This window comes from Ciconia boyciana, chromosome 3 (assembly GCF_034638445.1).
Source record: "Ciconia boyciana chromosome 3, ASM3463844v1, whole genome shotgun sequence".
Lineage (NCBI taxonomy): Eukaryota > Metazoa > Chordata > Aves > Ciconiiformes > Ciconiidae > Ciconia > Ciconia boyciana.
In genome coordinates this window covers 61,114,512-61,134,274 of record NC_132936.1, presented here as the reverse complement: position 1 = coordinate 61,134,274, position 19,763 = coordinate 61,114,512, and the positions used below count along the sequence as shown (strand labels likewise).

At 37.9% G+C, this 19,763-nt stretch overlaps 1 protein-coding gene across 4 annotated transcripts in view; it reads left to right on the top strand.

Annotated features, from left to right (window-relative positions):
• The window catches only part of PTPRK (protein tyrosine phosphatase receptor type K), a 418,125-nt gene that overhangs the window by 366,990 nt on the left and 31,372 nt on the right, over nucleotides 1-19,763 (top strand). For 2 of the 4 annotated variants that reach the window (XM_072855831.1, XM_072855828.1), the window contains exon 14: nucleotides 13,433-13,568. In XM_072855831.1, coding sequence (XP_072711932.1) covers nucleotides 13,433-13,568 — 136 coding nt within the window. Of the gene's footprint in view, nucleotides 1-13,429; nucleotides 13,569-19,763 lie in introns of all 4 variants that reach the window. The other 2 variants (XM_072855829.1, XM_072855827.1) reach the window with 1 other exon arrangement.

Sequence of the window (19,763 nt, the reverse complement as noted above, 5' to 3'; positions counted from 1 at the left end):
CCTTATTTTCTGCAAAGCTGCTTTCTAACCCTAGGCTGTATCCTGGTGTGGTGTTACCATCCCAAGTGTAGGGCTTTGCACTTGTCTTTGTAGGTAAAAGAAGGTGTAATTATTTTCCATGGAGAATATCGCATGTAGCTGAATGGAAATATATCAGCCCTGGTGCAAGTTTGGCAGCACAGAATCGAACATTTCTTTCTAGCAGTTACACTGAGTAAAACCTACTGGGTCTACAAAACTGAAAGATTATTAGGTCCCTTCTCCTTTCTCAGTGGCATGATGGTAGGTGTATTTACCCCTAAATGATCAGTGAGATAACAAAGACAGTTGACCTTTAATACTATAGATTTTCTAAGATTTATATTTATTGCGCGGTGAAAACAAGTTAGTGTTATATGTGCCTTTAGATCAAATTACATTTTTATTTCTTGCTTTTCCTTTTCAGCATTATGTCCTACTGAAAAAACTGTTAGATAAATATTTACCTTCTAAAGTGTTCTAGTGATCAAAAAATGCTTTTGTAGTTTTCTTATGAAGTTTAATGTAGTACCAAGTTGTTTAATGTTTGGTTCAGAAACACATTATCCTCCACTTTCCATTTCTTGAATGCTTGAGGTATGCAAACAGTTTTGTATTTAATCTGACTTCTGGGATTTTCTGTAAGTAGCAGACATGATCATAGAGGATTGCACTGTGTTTTCATGTAATACTTACTAGTCTTGTTATTACACCAGGGTCAGGCAAGAGGAGGTCTTATCTGGAGATATTGTCATTGCATTGATTGGCTGATATGTTTCCCCAGGTGTAAGTTTCTTTTCAAACATGGATACTTAATATATGACAGTAGATCTGATTTATGAGAGGTGCTCAAGCCATCTGAAAGTAGTCTCCTGTGTTGGTGCTGTCTGAGTATGTCAGGGTGACTTCTTCTAACCAAGTTTGAAAATTCTGGCCAGCTGTGTCTAAGAAAGCTGATAGATAAGGTTGTTTAGCCTGGAGAAAAGGAGGCTGAGGGGAGACCTTATCACTCTTTACAACTACCTGAAAGGAGGTTGTAGTGAGGTGGATGTCAATCTCAAGACGTGTAGTGGTGGACTTGGCAGTGCTAGGTTAACAGTTGGACTTCATGATCTTAAAGGTCTTTTCAACCTAAACAATTCTGTGATTCTATGATAACATTGCCTGTTATTCTATGATAACATTGCCTGTTTTTTAAGGAATAAGAAGCTGAAGCAAGTAATTCATTGAGGTCATATCAAGTCAGTCACTGAGTAAAGCCATTTTTCACTTCCTTGAAGAGAAGAAAGGCCATTTTCGCTGTGGATGGTCAGGAATACCCACTTGTAAATGGGAGCTCACACTATGGAGTGGCCCGTGTGTTTCAAATCACAAGTCACATTTTGCCAAAGGGACAATTTAAATGAGGTACATAGAGGTGTGTCTTAGCCTGTGTCTCTGAAAACTAGAGCACATTGTTTTCATGTCAGTGCTTGTTTAATTCAATTTTTTGCTCCTATTTTAAAATGTAAATTTGGTTTTGCTCATTGTTAGGCAAAGCTCGGTGCCTCAGTATAGATATTTTTGCCACTTCATCTGCAAGAGTTCTTGGCACTCCTTCAGTTTAAGGTGATTTTCTCCTCCAAATCAGTCACATTTTAATCAGATCACAACTGACTGAAAACCCTAAAACTAGATTTAAAGCATAAATACCAGTACAGTAATCTTCTTTGCCAGCAACCCATTACATAAATCATAATACAATATTTGCATGTTATAGTTGGCTTCGTTTGAGTTCCATGTGGATTTGAAGCTTTGTTAGATATATTCTTTTTTTCCTTTGATACAGTTGTATTTTCCTGCAGAACCTAGCTGGGAAAGCAACAGCCCAAGGCATGTCCAATACAGAACAGCTAATTTCATCCTCTGGATAAAAACAACTAAATGCTCCACTACCCACAAAACATGCAGCCAAGGGGGCCACAAATCCACTTTCCAACTGATAACCTTTTAGTTCTGCATGCTGCACAACCCAGTGCTACTTTTCATACAGCCTGGCTGCCTTCTGTCAGAGTAAGCTTTGTGCAATTAAAAACTGATTCATCTTTACTTTTTATGAACCACTGTAATACCAGGTATGAAAAGATCATCTAACTTTAATCATGGAGACTCTTTATTACATCTGGTTTCCCCATCACAGTTTTGTGTGAATATTTACTTGAATAATGGAAATAACAAAAAGTCTCTTATGTCTTTCAGAAGAGAAAAATTGATTAGAATTTAAGGTTTGAAGGCATCAAGACTTCTGCATGAAAAGAAAAAATGTGAAAAAGTAAAGCCAAAGGTTCAGAAAATGGCAACACACGTTAACAGTCATGTTTCTTGTAGGTGTGTTTTGTCCTGTAGTCTGCAGGACTGCCACCTCTTCTTTCTGCTTGAAAGTTTCTTTCAAATATTAGTGATATAGGGATACATGGAGAGAGAGGCAATGACACAATGCAAAAGGGTTTTAATGTCGTTACAGGTCCTGATCTGAACTTGCTAGTAAATGGCAATCAACCCAGAGCTGTGAACACCGATGTGTTTTTTTCATACAGTTGTCATTGCATTAGCTGCATGTTGTTGTAGTGCCATTACGGCCGTGTTTCTAGATGTCAAATGCAGTAAACAAGCCTATAAACAGGCTTGTGACTTCTTACACTGGATTTAAGGCTTAGGTAACATGTTTGTTTTGCAAATGGTTGGTGTACTGGAAGATGTCAAAGCTTTCAGTCAGCTAAGGGCTGTTGCCCTCACATCGCAGCTGGTACACTAGCATGGATAAGCACAACTGCTTTGATGTTTCAGTGCAAAATCAGGTGGCCTAGGTTAGAGTGCTGACATGAGACCTTTCAGATACATTTGGATAAGCAGATTTGGGAGCAACTGCATAATTAGGGTAATGGCTGAGACAGTACTTGCAGCCCGTTGCGATGTGCAGCTGGGTGATACCCAGTTGGTTTGGAAGAGGATATTTGCCTTTCCCTCATACTCCCAGACCTCCAGCTGCTTGGACACCTATTAGTGCTAAGGAGTTCAGGATAACATCAAGAGTTTTGACCCATGTAACTTTCTGAGAGTAGATGCTCTTCAGATGGGAAGATTTTGAAGAGAAGGGAAGTTCTCTGCCATGGGTGTTATACACCAGTGCATCCTGTGTTGTTTCCCAGCTAGCCCAGTGGACTCCTGTAGACACTGAATCATGTCAGGGAAGTATTGTATAATTGAAGAAGTTGCAAAAAATTTCTCTAGATGGAAGAACAGAATTCATGTGAAAGAAAGCATCTTCGATTCTTTCGGGGTACTTATATTTACTTTTTCACTTTATTTGAGAAAGTACCAAATTTTACAGGAAGCAAAATACTGAAGGCTGGCAGTCATGACAGTAAGAATCTGGAATACTAATAATCGATGGGTGCTATTAAATACTAGTTTTAGCACTGTATAAACTTTCATCTGTGTGGGTTTGGAAAAACTGGGACCTAACTCCAAAGGAAGAATTAACCATTTGTTTTCTTGGAGGGTATTCTGTGTATTTTCTCACCTTTTGCCATTCTGAATGGCAAACAATAAGTGATGGGTGCTACTAAAGACTAGTTTTAGCACTGTATAAACTTTAATCTGTGTGGGTTTAGGTTTTTTGAAAGGATGAAGGAAATGCTATTTCTGTTCCTCCTCATTGCCTTCATCTTTTGATTCTGTCCTCAATGTTATTAGCACTGCATTTGATCTAAGATAATTGTTCATCTTGGGAATTTCTGTATTTTGAGCTAGTGTGAGTATAGTTTGGGTTGAGAGTTTGCAGTTTTGTGGTGGAGGAGAGTTAAGCTGTCCTTGCTTCCTTCAGTGTAATTGCACAGGTCTGCAATAACTCTGCAACTCCTGCACTACCAGTAAATTCTCACTTACAATTTTATAGTTGCTTAAATTAGCAGAAGTTATTCACAGAATGTTATTTTCAATAAATATAGCAAAATGGAACCTCAGACATTTGAGAGTAATATTTTTCCCCATAAACCCTGTTGTGTGCATATATAAATGATAATGATCATTATAATGTACTTTCTCTACTAAACTTCTTAAATGTTACCTGGTGGAAAGGCACATAAAGATGAGGCATTTTGTATATTTGTTACCAAACATTGCTTTTATAGTAATTTTCTTTTCAGTTTAATTCTGAGCTAACAAGCCGTGTAGGAGTCATTGTCAAAACCAAATAATTTCTTAATGCAGTGTTTTGCATAGTTGAAATTTTATAACTAACATCAAGTGAGAATTTATTTTTAAAAACACATGTTTTTGAAAGCGGGCTGTTTGTTCAGACTAAAACTTGAAAGTTTTTTAATTTGTAATGTGGCCAAACACTAACACTCTTCCCCCCCTCCAAAAAAAAAAAAAAAAAAGTTAATAAATGACCTCATTACCAAAAGGCAGGCTGCCTTTCTATGTTCTCAGGAAATAATGCTGCAACAGGTCTAACAACAGGCCCATTGAGTGCAGGAAGTAATCACAGTGACCTTAAGAAATGGTAACAGTCCATCCAACGAGTTGTTGCTAAATGATTGTGATCAGGTGGATCAGAATGTTAGGGGACCATTCTCAACCAATACCCCTTTCCAGGGAGAAATCAGGGAGAATAAAATCAGGGAGAAATAGTGGTTTAGATTTCATTGTGTCAGTCTGATACTTTACAGCATGCATATTATGTATTTCTACAACTTTTTTTTTAGTATCCTTTTCAAGATCTTTAAGTAATCGTGCAATGAAAAAATGTGTGAGTCTTTAGACCTCTACTTCCATATTGGCTACTGAAAGAACTGCATCAAGTGGCTCAAGAAAGTCTCATTCTAAAAACTGATTTTTTCCAAGACACAGAAGATTAACCAGATTTGAAAATAAAATAAAATTGCATTAAGTATTTATCCTAATTTCCCCAACATTTCAATCATGCAGCTGTTACGGGATGAGACCTAGTATTTTGAAACAAGCACTTAGTATTCTCCACAATTTGTATGTTAGGAGATCCTGTAGCTTTCTAAAACCTGAGTTCTAGCACAGATTAGGATTTTTTCACGGTAAGGCTCTAGCCTTTGTGCAGTTGGTGACAATTTTGAAATGATGACCTCAGAGGGAACTTCAAAGATCAAAAAAACACAGTATCCCAAAATATGGTATTCTGATTGCTTTTAAAGGTTTGTTCTCATTTGGTTTGAAGGTATGGCAAGGGGAAAAAAAAGGTTGTCTCGTGAATTTTCAGGTGTCCAACAGACTAATGAGTAGGCTGTAATTTATCCATGGGATATATTTCCATTGTGTAAACCCAACAATGTCATTTGTTCTGTATGTTTTGGAGTTGATGGTTCCAGAGGCATGCACAGCCCTGCCTGGACTTAGGGATGTGCTGCAACCAGGAGGAGTCTCCTCTCTCTTGGGCAGTGCTGCTGCAACACAGGAAAGGGCCGTGTTCCTCTGCCCTTGGAGTTTGCACTTTGCTTTGAGAGATGCCATTTCAAAAGCCTTAGCCCACATTTTTATCTTGTGTCCTGTCTCAGTTAAAACAACTGAACTAGAAGCTGACAGTGTAACTTCAACTTACAGCCCTGTGTAAAATGCCCTGTCACAGTTGCCACCTGCCTTCACCCATAGCTTTTTGTGTCCTGGGGACACGGTTGCATCACTGAGCCAGCTCCCTTAAAGCTAGCTTAGTTATCTCTCCATAAACAGCTGTCTCTTGCATGAGGATAATAACTTGCAAATCAAAAGCTGTACAACCTGTAGATTATAAGATGCACTGAATACCTTCTTTCCCTTTAACCGAATCCTATCCTTGCAGTATTTTGAAAGATAGTAAAATGCCTACAAAGTACATGCCCAGGTAGTATGTCTTAGTGGCAGATGTAGTAGAAATGTATTGAAGGTGCTAGTCTGCTCTTTCAATGTGACCTGTGGACAGCAGGGCAGAGTGTTGCTGGAACATTGTCTCCTCAGCATTGTTCCTGCTTTGGCTCTGTTCATCTGCACATGTCCAAGGTTTCGCAGTAAGTGAGGCAAATGGATTCAGCACTTTCTTCACTTGATACTTCTGAATCTTTTAAGGTCAACTCTTTCATAATTGGTTATAAATTCATGGACATTACTGTTTTCAGAGTAGTCATTGTGAATTTAAATTGCTTCTCAGTGGAACATTTCAAGAGTAAGTCCTCATTAATTTTAGTTTCAGTCCCTAGTAGCAGCAGACACTTGGTTCACCTGATTCTGTTTTCCTCGTAGTTTCCTACCACAGTAGTACCACTCAATGGACCGATCTGAAAGTCCTGGAGAGTAGTAAAGATGGGATTGATTTTTTAATTATATGTGACTTATCTAAACAATATATATCTACACTTTTCAGGGTTTAACAATACCAGACAGGAACCAGTCTTTTGTATACAAATGTATATAATATACTGGAATTTCCAGGTAGCATTGTCATTATTGTGTGGCAAGATATGCTGTGCTAGTTTGTTTAATTAATTAAAATGCATATAAATATTTATAAGCTGCATGTTCGTCATTTAGAAAGCATCCAGTAACGTAAGCTCAGGATATTTTTCTGCATTATCTGGAAGCAGGATGTATAAGCAGGTGGTCATCTGTTTACCTGGCACCATATTTGTATGCCGAGCCACCTGTGGGACTTCCTGTGCTTCACTTCTACAGCATCTTATACAATCCCAAGTCTGACTAGAGGTTAGCCTGAAGCTGTATTTATTTCATTTTTGCACGTAAGCCATCCTTTGAGAGGGATCAGAAAGCTCTTTCAGAAGGAGCCGTAGGGGCCCATGAAACAGTGTCTCTATCCATTTCTGCAGCACTGACCTTTTATGTAGAGAACAGTGGCATCTAATTTTTTTCATACGAGGGCTTAATTTATAATTTCACAAAGCTTTGGGGCCTTGAGGACCTCCTCCCTCTGTTAGGCGTAGCTGGTAGCTTCTGCAACGCCTCCCCCTTTCCCCTGGCAAGGGACACACGTAAGGACAAAGATGGGCGCAGTATGTTGCAACACAAAGTGAGGCAGCAGGTTTTATCTAAGCATCACCTCACTACCCCACTCTTTCAGGATGGGTGCGGAGAAGGGGCTGGCGGTGCCCGGCATCCCCCTTTTCACCGGCAGAGCCTGTTAAGCTCTTTTCCTTGGGGCAGCTGTGGACCCTGGTTACCATGGCGACAGGGATGAACCTGGCACTTCAAAGCACAGCTCGGGGAATCACATTTTCGTTTCATAATCAAATACAATTTTTCTTTTTAATAATGCTACCCTACAAAGCTGTAATTTCGAGTCCTGGAAGCAACAGCTTAGATGTACCCAAACTCTAGTTCATTTCTGGCATGCCTTCATCTCCCAGAAGCCATACTCCAAAAGCAAAGCTCTTTGGAAGATGCAGAGAAGGGAGAATTGTGGGGATTCCCTTCCCAGTAAATGTATCTCCAGCTTTCAACCTGAAAAAGGAAAATCTTAGAGGGGCCAACGGTGTACCAAACTGACTCACATGAGGAAATCTGTAAGACCTCATGAATCATGTGCATAGTTTGCTGGAACAAGTTGCGCATCTTATCTCCCCCATCCCTGCAAAAGCACATTCAAGTGTTTACATCAAATTCCATCATTTAACGTAATTAAGCTAAAAGGGGTTACAGATCTTCTCTCTCTGAACTTGAATTTATTAATTAGCTTTCAGACTTCTAAAAATTTCCTTAATTGCACAATGACTATCATTCTAGCAAAGCCATAACAAAACAAAACTGGTGAAGACAGAACGGTCTCTCTGGGCAGATGATTAAAACACAGGGCAGACCAATCTGAAACAAAATATTCATCAGAGAATCTCGCTTAGTTTCTCAGAGAGCTCTTTGCTCAGGTGGTAGACTGACATATCACCAGAGCTGGCTGGAACTCCAGTTTCATTTGATGTTATCCTGATGCTACCTTGTTGAACTCATTCAGATGTCATTCCTGGTTTTAATTAAAAGTTTTTGAATGCCACATAACAAAAGTGCAGAACAGGTTATCTTGAGCAGAGCTATTTTGAATATCAAGCTATGTAGCTATAACACCAGTTTGTGAGAATTCAAAGATCTGCCACAAACAGAAATTAACATTCAAAGAAAATGCAGTGTAATAAAATAGCAGCTTTAATCATGCATAAAACAGAGTTTCTTCCCTCGCTCACACAAAGGAAACCCAGCATAAAATGCTGTGAATGTTAAGAGAGTCAAATGGTATGGTGAGAAGGTTACATATAAAATCTTGTTCAAAACCTCTGATTTAAAAGCTGTCTTTTAGAAGGCTGGCTGTTCTCTGAATGGTACCATACAAGCAGCCCTGCAAAATCCTACCAGAATTTTCTGCTTGAATAATTTTGTTTGGATGAGCGAGTAGAATATCATTATCTTGATTCCAACACCATCTCCTTAGGAAGGTACAGGTGAATAGATTTTGCACTGAGTCTCATAAATTCTCTGACAATTTTGCAAGGCTGTGTGTAAATTCTGAGCCACAGAAGGAAGGAGAAGACAGGAAAGCAATATGTGCCGTGACTGGATTCCTTATGCCACAGTATACTTTAAGAATTAAGTATGAATATTATGCATACACTCAATTTTAGAAGTGGGTGTTGGATTTTTAGGTGTATTTGATTAAAAACAAGATACAAAAACTTAGAGGAATTAAGTACATCAGGAAATTGTGACAATAAGATGGACTCTACCTCACCAACTGTTTAGAATGTTACTGTCCCTGAGAGTGTTAGCAATCCTAGTCTAATTTAGTGCTGTTCACAGTTGAACTTCATGCTATTGATCACGGAAGTCAACGCATTGAATATTGTCCTTAAGTATCTATGAAAACAAGGAAAACTACTTCTTGTGTGGTGACTATTATTAGCAATGTGCAGAGCCAGAATCACTGGATCGAGTTATTTTACGAACTTTGTGAATGGGACTGTGGATTGCTGTTACTTACTACTGTTACTTGTTAGTTCAGAAGAAAGGCAAGTGGATAAGTTGCTAAATGCAGTGTTCTCCTCCCAATCTAGCTCATAAATCTCCTGTGTAGGCAGCTATTCTTATGGGGGGAAAAAGTAGTTAACTCTCTGTTTCAGATCAAAAATGCTTCTTGCAAATTTTATGCAAGATGACTTTGCACTGGTTGAAAACTGTAGGATTATCTCTTCTTAGACTTACAGGGTCAAATTGTGAAAGATATAGCAATATGCAAGGATATTGTAAAAATTAACACTTAATTGAAGATCTGTTAGAGTAAGGCTGGCCAAAGGAATTAATAGCCAATAGAGAGTCCATTTTCATATGATCATCATTCTCTTACCATGCAAGGTTCTTTTTCAAATCAATAAATTACCTTTTAATACAGTCTACCGTTCAAGATATAAGAAAGGGTTTCAGGACTAGATTACTAAAAAGGAATGTTAGGAATTAGTCAAGCAGGTGTTTTTGTAACTTAAATAATTTGAGACCATTTTTACCTTGTTTAGAAATATACAGTAGTTAACTCCAATTATCAAAATAATTCCATTTTTCACTACTGTATCTTTCCAGTTTAGAGAGAAGGATGTTGCGGGAGACCATGTCAGAGGCCTTACAGAAGTCCAGATAGATGACATCAGTAGCTTTTCCCTTGTCCACTGACATAGTCGCTCTACCATAGAAGGCCACTAGGTTGGTTAGGCAAGATTTGCCCTTGGTGAAGCCTTCGTTAGTTGAGTTGCTTTGTTTGGCAAAACCAGCAGTTCAGCCTATAGAAGAGCCACTTCAGAGAAAGAAAAATCCTGACAGTCTTGTAGTCTAGAAGATACAGAGAGCAAATTCTCAGAGTAAGCAGAATTTCTCTTGCTGCTGTAGTCCTTGTGCAATCAGCAACCAGGAGACACTGACTTATAAGTTTAACATATAGGCATAAGGTTTCTATGTTTTTGTCCTTTGGTTGTGTATGTGTAAGCTCACACATGCTTATTACAATACACTTTGAACTATCAAAATTAAAACACAAGTAATATGAAATACTTTCAAATTCATAAGTTTCATTAAATGATTCTATGCTACGTTCAATGGCTTCCTCAAAATAATATACTTGATTCCATACAATGCACATACACATAAATAATCGATTACAGGGTGATTTATATCTGTAATTGCTTTCATATAGTCCCCAAATGCAACTTTTAGTCTAGAGAATATTATCTGTTGCTGGAAACATACATATAATAATCCTGGGTTCATTTAAGTCAAAAGCAATTTTTCTGTTGATACTGGGGAGAGGGGTAGCGTTTTGCCTATAGATTTTTAGCATTTTGGATACAGGAGGTTCAGACACTGGTTATAGGCTTGCTTAGTCTATGACTATTCAATATATTTTTTCTCCACTAATTTAGGTCTCTCTGGTACATTTCTAGTGGGCACCAGCTTATCTCATAAGCAGCATTAAAGTTAATGGAATGAGTTACTGTCTCTTACTTCAAACCTCTTAGTGTAAGGAAACAAGAATAAATGGACCAGCAGTTGATATCCTCCTGGCTTTCCACTGTTCTAAAAACTTGGACAGGGCGCTGCATTCTGAACAGTTACTGATGATGCAAACTCAATCATTTCTTACAGAATATATGATAAAACACCAGTGCCCAAGTTAGGCAAATAAGTAAACTCCTTCAGTAACCTTTCCTTCAGATTTTCTGAGAAGTGTATAGTTTTTTCTTTAAGGTAACTTTTCTGAATGAAATAACATGTCAGTGGCCAAGCAATAATTTTAAACATGACTCTGAGAAGCACCTGTATTGCAGCTTGCTCTATCAAGCAATAAGGGTCCTGTCTTTCTCCAGGGAAGTGTGAGACAGGTCTCTCATTCTTTCCCCTCTACTCTCTCATCTCTCACTAGTACTCCTGTGAGAATACCACTGTCCTGATCAAGGCTCAAAGCCTGTACTTTTGGATGTATTTTTGAACCTTCAACTTTTGAAGTGCATCTTCAGGTCACATCCACTCCTTGTGATTCCTATTTTGAAATCTCTGAAAGACCTGGCCTTAGATCTCCATCCACGCAACGAAATCTCTTGCTCAAGCCTTAGTTATTTTGCAGCTTGAGTAATTCTTACCTTTGCTACATCAGGCCTACCCAGCTGCGCTCACGTTGTACTCAGGGCAATTCCAGACACAGCGACTATCCCACTCCTGCAGGCTCCCCTCTCTACCCTTCCCACGTCCTTGCTGTTTCTCAGTACCCCATACAGCAAACATGAGGTTTTATTTCCATTGGCATATAAAGCCATTTATATTTTAGCTTTGATTGGACTTTTGACTCTACTGATTGGCCTTTTGGCTCTACTGCTTATCAAATGTTCATTCATGTTTGTCATAACCAGCCCAGCTAATAGTAAACTGGGAGTTGATTCATTTTAAGCATTGAGAATCTCGAACACCACCTTCTCCAGGTTCCTCTTCAGAAGTCATCCCCCTCGTTTCCTCTGTTAGACAGCATCATATGTGTATGCAGCATTAATTCTAGCTTGTGTGTATGTTGTGTGTACGCAGCTACACATACACACACCACTTACCTGATCCTGACTCTTACTCTTAGACACCTCGACAACACACATAATACAAACAAAATACATAGTATTGAGTCCACACAGGTTATGTATGCAAGTGTGTGTGCAGGCATGTATTTACACAAAGGAGGAAGCATTTAGTATTTCTCAGCAGACAAAGTTCAAGCTGTAGGGGAGAGATGATTATGATGATGAAGTCTTATGACGATGATTAAGTTTTATAATTAAAGCACTGCTAGATCTCTCACTGTCTGCCTAGCTTTCTCACGGGTGTCTGGAAGAGAGCACGTTCCTAACTCAGAAGGTTGTTCTGAGGGTAAGTTGTTAGCAAGTGGTTCAGATACCGCTGAGATGGAGGTTACAGAAACAAGTAATAAAGAGTGATTTTAAACAACAGCATGATCCTTCCCTCAAAAGATAATATGGGTTCCTGCACATGGAACCCGAATAGAAACGCTCTGAGTAACATGGTTAAAATCAGAAAGTATTAGATAGCAATTCTCCCGGGTACTGACTGCGCTGGCTTTCTGAAAGGCCTATGGAGCAGATTTTCAGGGGAGCAGTAGTTTTTCTCTGGTGTGGCTTCACCTCATTTTTCATTCTGCTTGTTTTGGTGGTCTGTTGAGAAGCATCCTAGTTTCAGAGTAAAGGACATTTTCTGTGTAATGACATAGGCATGATGTTACCAACAGGTTGTAACTACTCCACGTGCAGCTGCTGTGAGGGGGGAGAGGTTAAGTGGCATCTGCTGCATGCCGGGTGGAGAGAGAGAAGAAGGGTCAGAAAGAGAGGAAGCAAGCACACGTACCCATCCATGCCTGTGAGCAGGGGAAAGGCAAAGTGCTAAGCCACAGACTTAGAAAGTAATAACTAGAGAACTGAAGAGCCGTTTCCTATTTTACAAGTAGACACCTCATGGGTTTTTGCCCCTGGCTGAAACCTATATATATTTTTTGATACTTTTGCCAGGCTGAAAAACCCCATGTTCCTCATCCTTTGTATGCCAGGCTGTGAGGCAAAGGAGGTGCAGGCTGAAGGGCTGTGTGCTTTCATATATATTCTGTTTTCCTCTCTGCTGTAACCTGTGGCCTCAGCCCACTCAGCTGTGTTACAGAGTGGTTTCATCTCTGTGTGGAACAGTGATTTTTTTTTTATTTTTTTTTTCCCAGGGCCTGTAAACAGAAATAAAACTTCTGCTGACTTTAGGCTTTGCATTGTGGATGGCCTTATTTAGAGAGTCAAAATTCCCAGTAGAATGCAGATCTCAGGCCAGATGCTATAAGGTGAATTAATATACAAAGGTGGACTGAAATTGGGGGAAGGAGAGAAGGACTAGAGTTTTTAGGGTGCCGGCTGTGGCTTGGAAAAGAGAGTTTAATTTACTGTTTGTGAGTTAATATAATCTCACTAGTCCGTGTTAAATATTCCATATTTAATATTGGAAAAAATAACAGCAAAGGAAGTAATGGTGATTTAGTTGATAGATTGTCTCTTTAAAAGCATACTTCTGCTTTGTAATGCAGTAACTTGTTTGAAAATCCAGATACATACGCACTTCTTCTGTACACATGAAATTACATATATGTATGTACCTGTAAACACACATATATAGTCATATACTTGGTGTTGCAAATTTGTGTGGCATATAGATTGAAACTTATAGCGTATCTAGGTGTATCTATATACATATGTGTGGGTGTATAAACACATGATGCATGTATCTATATTTTTGTGATGATTTTCATGTCTCTAGTGCTTACATGTTTAAGCAACTTCTTTTTTGATTCGTTTAGCAGCAGCAACAGAAGAACCGGAGGTGATTCCGGATCCAGCTAAACAAACAGATCGAGTGGTGAAAATAGCAGGAATAAGTGCTGGAATTCTGGTATTCATCCTGCTTCTCCTTGTTGTCATATTGATCGTCAAAAAAAGGTAAGAAAATGATCTGTGCTGATCCCTTTTTTTCCCTCCATTTCAAACAACAATAACCAAATGGGTATTTTTTACAGCTCATTAAAAAAAAAAAAATCAGGACCAGTAGTTCACATCAGCTTTTGGATGAGTTTTGTGTTTCCTGTTGTTTTTGCTGTGATTCTTACGATGGTTTTAAAAACAGGATTACTTTATATTTGGGATCCAATAGCTATACATTTTCTCATACTTACTTATTTCCAAGTACTTTTAAGTTGCAGTTAGAGTAATATACAGAATATTTAAATGGGTGGAATTGAAATTCATGGAGCTTTTCTTTTTAAAGCAAAAAAACCCCAAACTTACTGCACTTTTCATGTTGTAATCACCTAATGAATTTGAGTTTCTATATGCAGCTCTAATGAGCTATTTGTATCTGTACGTTGTCCAACTTGCAAAATAATGTAATTTTATACCTCTATTTATGCTCTTGTAAACCTGGAGATTTTTCTTAAAAGTCATACCACATCACTGTAAATTATCTAGTGAGTCCTTAGTGCATGAAATTGTTTAAAAGTGTATTAATTTGAATGAATTTTAATTTTGTTAGTGCTTTCTTAGACAGTAAGCAATATCGCCATCTTCTGGCATTGTACAATGCTAACTCCACATCCATATGCTCCTACCTATAGTAAATTGTGCTATCCTATTGCTCGGTCAGTTTTTAAAAGTCTCAACTTCTCAGTGGTTGCAACTCTTTTAACCTGGCATAAAAGTTCATAGCATGGCTCTGTAAATTCATAGTTATAGCATGGAAACCAATTCCTCTCTTTCTGTGCCCCCCCTCCCTGGCAGGTCCCCTTTGCAGGGGCACAAGCTGATTCCTCCTGGGTAGAGCGAGACCTTTGTCTTCCAGTGGTGTGTGCATTGCGTTTCCTTGCCTTTTGCAGAAGTCTTAATGAAAAGTGTATTTGTAAATGTTGCGAATGTTCTTCTGAAATACATCTTGCTATTATTTTTAAAGATTAAGAAAAAAATTAGAATTGTACCTAAGATCATTCTATATGTTATAATTACTGGTTTGCATTAGATTTTTTTAATTTATTGCCTCTTTACAATTATCCCTGGAGGTATATAACTTGGAGAAGAAACGTCTGCATTAGAAACATTAGGTATGCTTATAGTGTTCTGTGTTAGTTAGCTACATATGTGATTTTTCCCAAAAGTGCTTTTACTTTTCTCTGTTGTTTACTTCTGTGGTTGAGAATTAACACATATGCAAAAGGTCCAACTCATCATATACAAAAAAGACATACAGTCAGCCAATTTTCTTTATTTACACAACTTTTGAAAAACAAAAAAAAGAAGTTGTTTTTCAGCCTTCAGGAAGAAATCTCTATTTTATAGCTTTATTGCAAGGTATGTGCTGGGGAGTATCATCTTAGCACGTGTTGCAGTGGTCCCCTTATATTTAATAGAAGACGCTCTGTGTGTGCACGTGTGTGTGTGTGTGTGTGAGAGACTGTCTACCACTATATAATGTCAGTCACTTCCAGATGGGTTTGACTAGTTTTGCAGGTAACAAAAAAAAAAAAGCTTAAAATTCAATGTGTTCATTTTTCCTATCCTTTTTACCTCTTGCATTCAGAGTCCTTTTAGACTCGTATTTTCACTGTTGAATTGTTTGATGAAAGTAAGTTAATTATGTCCATGAAATGATATTTTAAAATTTCCCCTTTTTCCCCCTTCCCTTCTCTGAACCTGTGAAGGCAGTACCCTCTTAGGAATGATACTTAATCATCATTCTAAAGCACATAACATTTCTAAACTCCTGTACTATTTTGTATTCAAAATAGGTGAGAAATTAACCTGTTTAATGAATCTTTAATGTTTGGCAATTTTTCATCATAATAGTTTAATTGGTCATCTATCACATATGTTATAGGTGTGCCATTTCCCCTCCCCCTCCCCCCCCCCCCCCCTTAGGGAAAGTGGGCAGGTTTTTTTTTAATACCAGCTTTAGTCAAGGTCTCTTACAAAAAGCATAGAAAACCTTTGTATACCTCAGTTAATTCAGTCCATCTAGTGAATCAGGGCAATTCATATAATGAAGCCAGGAACAGCTATAAAATCCCTGACACATTCACACGTACATAAACACACTTCACTTAGTTGTGGTGGGACTGAAAACCGATCCATTTGAATCATCTTCTGTAGTGTACATATTCAGTGATCCATTATGTAGTATCCCTTTTGGTACCTGAATTGACCACAGCTTATTACACGGAAAAGTCAATTAAAAAATGGTTTCTGCATTTTCATTGGTTTATTAAGTCCTATGCACGGCCATCGCTATCTCAATCTGATTAAATGCAGCATTTCATTTTATTGAAAAATGGAGTACTAAGCAGTTTTGTTCATGAGCTTGAGATGTTTTAGGCTTTGCCTGATCATTTTGTACAAATTGGTTTGAAGTTTTCCCGAATGAAGCTCTTAACAGCTCTTACAGAGTTTTACTGGAGTAATCAAACCAGCTAAGAAAAGGGATACTGCATCTTTAACAAGCAATGCCATTTTTATTTTCTAAGTCATTGTTGGACTATTTCCAAATGTCCTTCATTTCCTTCCGTTTGTTTACCTTCCATATTTTTAATGCTTAGCATGACAACATCAGCATTTCCAATTGTAAGATTTTAAAGTAGAAAACATATGTTTGCATTCAGGAAATGTGTGGTCTATATGTCAGTACACACATATCTGTTGTAAACATGTATTCTTTAAAATGTGTGTACTCATATAGCTACATATAGTACGCATACAAACATATATGTATACACCTGTGTACCGATAAAGATGTTAAAATGAATGACATGAAATTTGTTTTCTGATTAAATGTATTTATTAATGCAATCTTTAGTTTTTGTAACTGAAAAGTAAAAAGCATATTTACTGCACAAGATTTGTACACAGCTGTTCATTTGTCATGACATCTAGGTGGTAATCATTGTATTATGCTGAACTGCATGTTGAAAATACACAATCCATTTAATTTTCAAATTTTTTTGGCAATAAATGAAATCTCAGCATGTAATTTTCTCAAGTGATCTTTCTGAAAAACAAATCATTTTTATATGCTAGTGGTTTTTTTTTTTTAATTGCATGGCAAAGTAAGGCTAGTTTGTGCATGAGCAAGTTGAAATGCTAACCAAAGAAACATGAATTTTTCAATTTTTTTTTTAAACGCACATTTCTCTGCTTTATTGAATGTGACAGAGTCACGCTTTTCATTCACCATTGCTTCTCTTTTTCCACTGTCTGTGATTTGCTTGCCAGGAGGAGCTACTATTCTTACTCCTACTATCTGTAAGTAGAATATGGGTGACTTACTGTTTTACATGTTTTAAAGATGCAGTATCCCTTTTTAAAAAAGAAAAACAGTTTCTATAATTTTCCTAAAGTTTTATTGATAGTTACCTTTCTTTATTCTCAGGCTTGAAAAATTGCTTGTATCAGTGTTCCTCTTATTCTTACCCTGTTTTTTTAAAGGGATATTGTGTTTCTAACTGTATATTGAGACTTTTGCTTTTTGCTACAGTTTTTCCCATAACTATCATTTTGGTTTATTGTAATCATAATTTAATTTGCATTATGATTCACAGCGACACATCACACTAAGGAGAATACCTCTTTTCCCATTTCCTAGCTAGAGAACTGTGCTTGTAAATCACAAATAGTTTGTTCTTAGCCTATCAGTTCAGGAGTGATCCTGTGCACCACTTTTCCTACGCAGATTGTAGGCAGATGCCAGACCTTTATAAATAGGTGTGTGCCCTACCAACGGCAGAGCAACACGTCTGCCTCTGTGCTACCAACCTTCCCCCCCCACCCCCGAAATATTTTTGTGAAGTGGTCTGCGTCTGTTGCTTGTAAGGTGCTTTGCAAACACATTTTTAAGTGTGGATCTTGCTTCATGGCATTGGTTTACATAAAGTTTTGCTTCATTGAAGCAAAATTGACTTTTTTAATACGTTTTGGCCAAATGAGTTTTTGTGAGGGCTGTGGCAGTTTTGGCTGTGATCAAGCAAAGCAGTTACACACATTCTTAATTTTAAATAAATGCATAAAGCCCTTGACTTCAGGGGGGATCTGAGAATGCACTCAAGTAATTTGATGAACCAGTGGTGTCTGATAATGATGCTCTTCCACGTTTTTAAGCAGATTAGTTGACTTCTTTAAAGAAACTTAAAAAAAAAAGCTAAGCTGACTTAGCTAGCTGCCATTCTCCGGTTTATTGTGACAAATTATAATTTCCTTGTTAAATAACAATTGCTTCAGCTCGAGATAATTAACCGCACAGTTTCATCCTATGATGGAGCGCTTTTCCTCTCCAGCTCCCACTGAAACACCCACCTGCCAGGTTCACCCAACTGGATCCTTTAGCAGATAATGAGAATCATTTACACTTTCTGTCAGCCTCAGGTACTTTAACCTAACGATTTGCTTAACTCTCCTGAAGCACAGATTGCATGTGCCTTTAGCCTAGTGAGGGAAGGAAAAAAGGAAAGGAAAAAGAAGTCAAACCCCAAGGGAGCCAGGAGCTGTTGAACAATAAAGCTGTCCTCCCATTTCCCAGCAGCTTTGGTTTGTGGTGCTACGACACAATGGGCTTTTTTAGGAGTTGAGGCAGAGCATAAGAATTAGAAAGTAGCTACTGTAATAAGCTAATAATTTGAAAGCCTTAATAGCTGTTGATTTATTTAGCATAGCTAGCAAGTTTTGTTACAAAGTGATGCTTCAAAGAAGGGCTTAATATAGTCGAGAGATGAGATGTAATAGTCTTTTTGTTCCATTTCTGAGGTGGCATTAGGAAAAGGCGATCTTCAGTGTATAGAGACTATCTGAAAGGCTTTGAAACTTTAAAAAAAAAGTCTGAACTAGACTGTGGAAGCTTTGATAGTATTGGAACCAGTTATAAAGTGTAAGCGGTTTCACTTCTGGACATTCTGATAGTCTTCATTTGTTCGACCAGAGTATCATTTAAACCAGCTTTTCTTAAGTAAATAGGAATGTATGGAGTAAATGTATAAAATAAAGCATTTTAGGGGGGACATCCAACTGTCACTGTTTTTTTAGTTTTCACTGTACAACTGATACACAGAGAACGCTCATGTACACCACAAAGGTTTGATGAAAAAATGATCAGTTTAGAGACCACCTTTGGGATTTTTTTAGCGACGGGGTTATTGAGTAGCAATTTTCCAACTAGTCTATCTGTAAATGGGGAGAAGAAAGGGGGAGGAGGGATGTGACACAAAATAAGGAGATGAGTCTCATCCGTGAAAGAATCTGTGTTATTTTCAAGAGTGCTTTTTCCATCTGTATCCTACTTTGTGGCTCCCTATTGTGAGCCAAGACTATTAACTTCAGAAACAATCCTCTAATATTTTCTTAAATATGCAAAAACATTAAGTGCTCCCTGCCCTAGAGAGTGGTGTAGGTCCTTTCTGGTGGATGTTCCAGGACATAGAAAGTAAATTGATGGATAATTTACACTAATATTCTTTTTGTCTACTGTTAGAGAACAGCACAGAATATTAAAAGTTACCAAGAGAATAGAGGAAGAGCAAGCAGTCTTTCTAGTCAGAGAAATGTAAGATAAACACTGTCTAAACAGTTAACAAGATATTTGATGATATTTTATGCAGAAAAAGCTTGTGAAGCTAAGCTGTGTTTTAAACATACGTTTTCAAGAACCCAGTATTTTCGGTGATGATTGTCTGTCTCCCAGGTGGTGTCAGATTTATCCAAATAAGCAGGTTGGCTATCTATTATATTGCAGTCACAGCTTCAGAGGAAAACAGGGAGATTTCAGAAGTCTAATGTATGTCACAGGTTCCTGCAGAACCAAGGTGCACTTCATGCAGTTCTGCATACTTCCTACTACTTGAGATATATGCTTTAAGAGTACTAGGCTTTAAGTGATAATTAAAATATATTGTCTGCTTCCATCTGACTTCTGAAGACAGTGAAAATCACTTCCAGTTCTTCATCAAAAGGAAAGAATTGAGAGATATTTCTGAAGTGTGCACTTCAAGGACATTGGCTGTTAATTTGGGGGGTTTAGTTATATAGATCAGGTTGCTGTGATACATTCAGAGTGTAAGACTGTTAATGTCAAAATTTAAGATGTTCCCAAACGGCGTGAAAGGGTAGAGT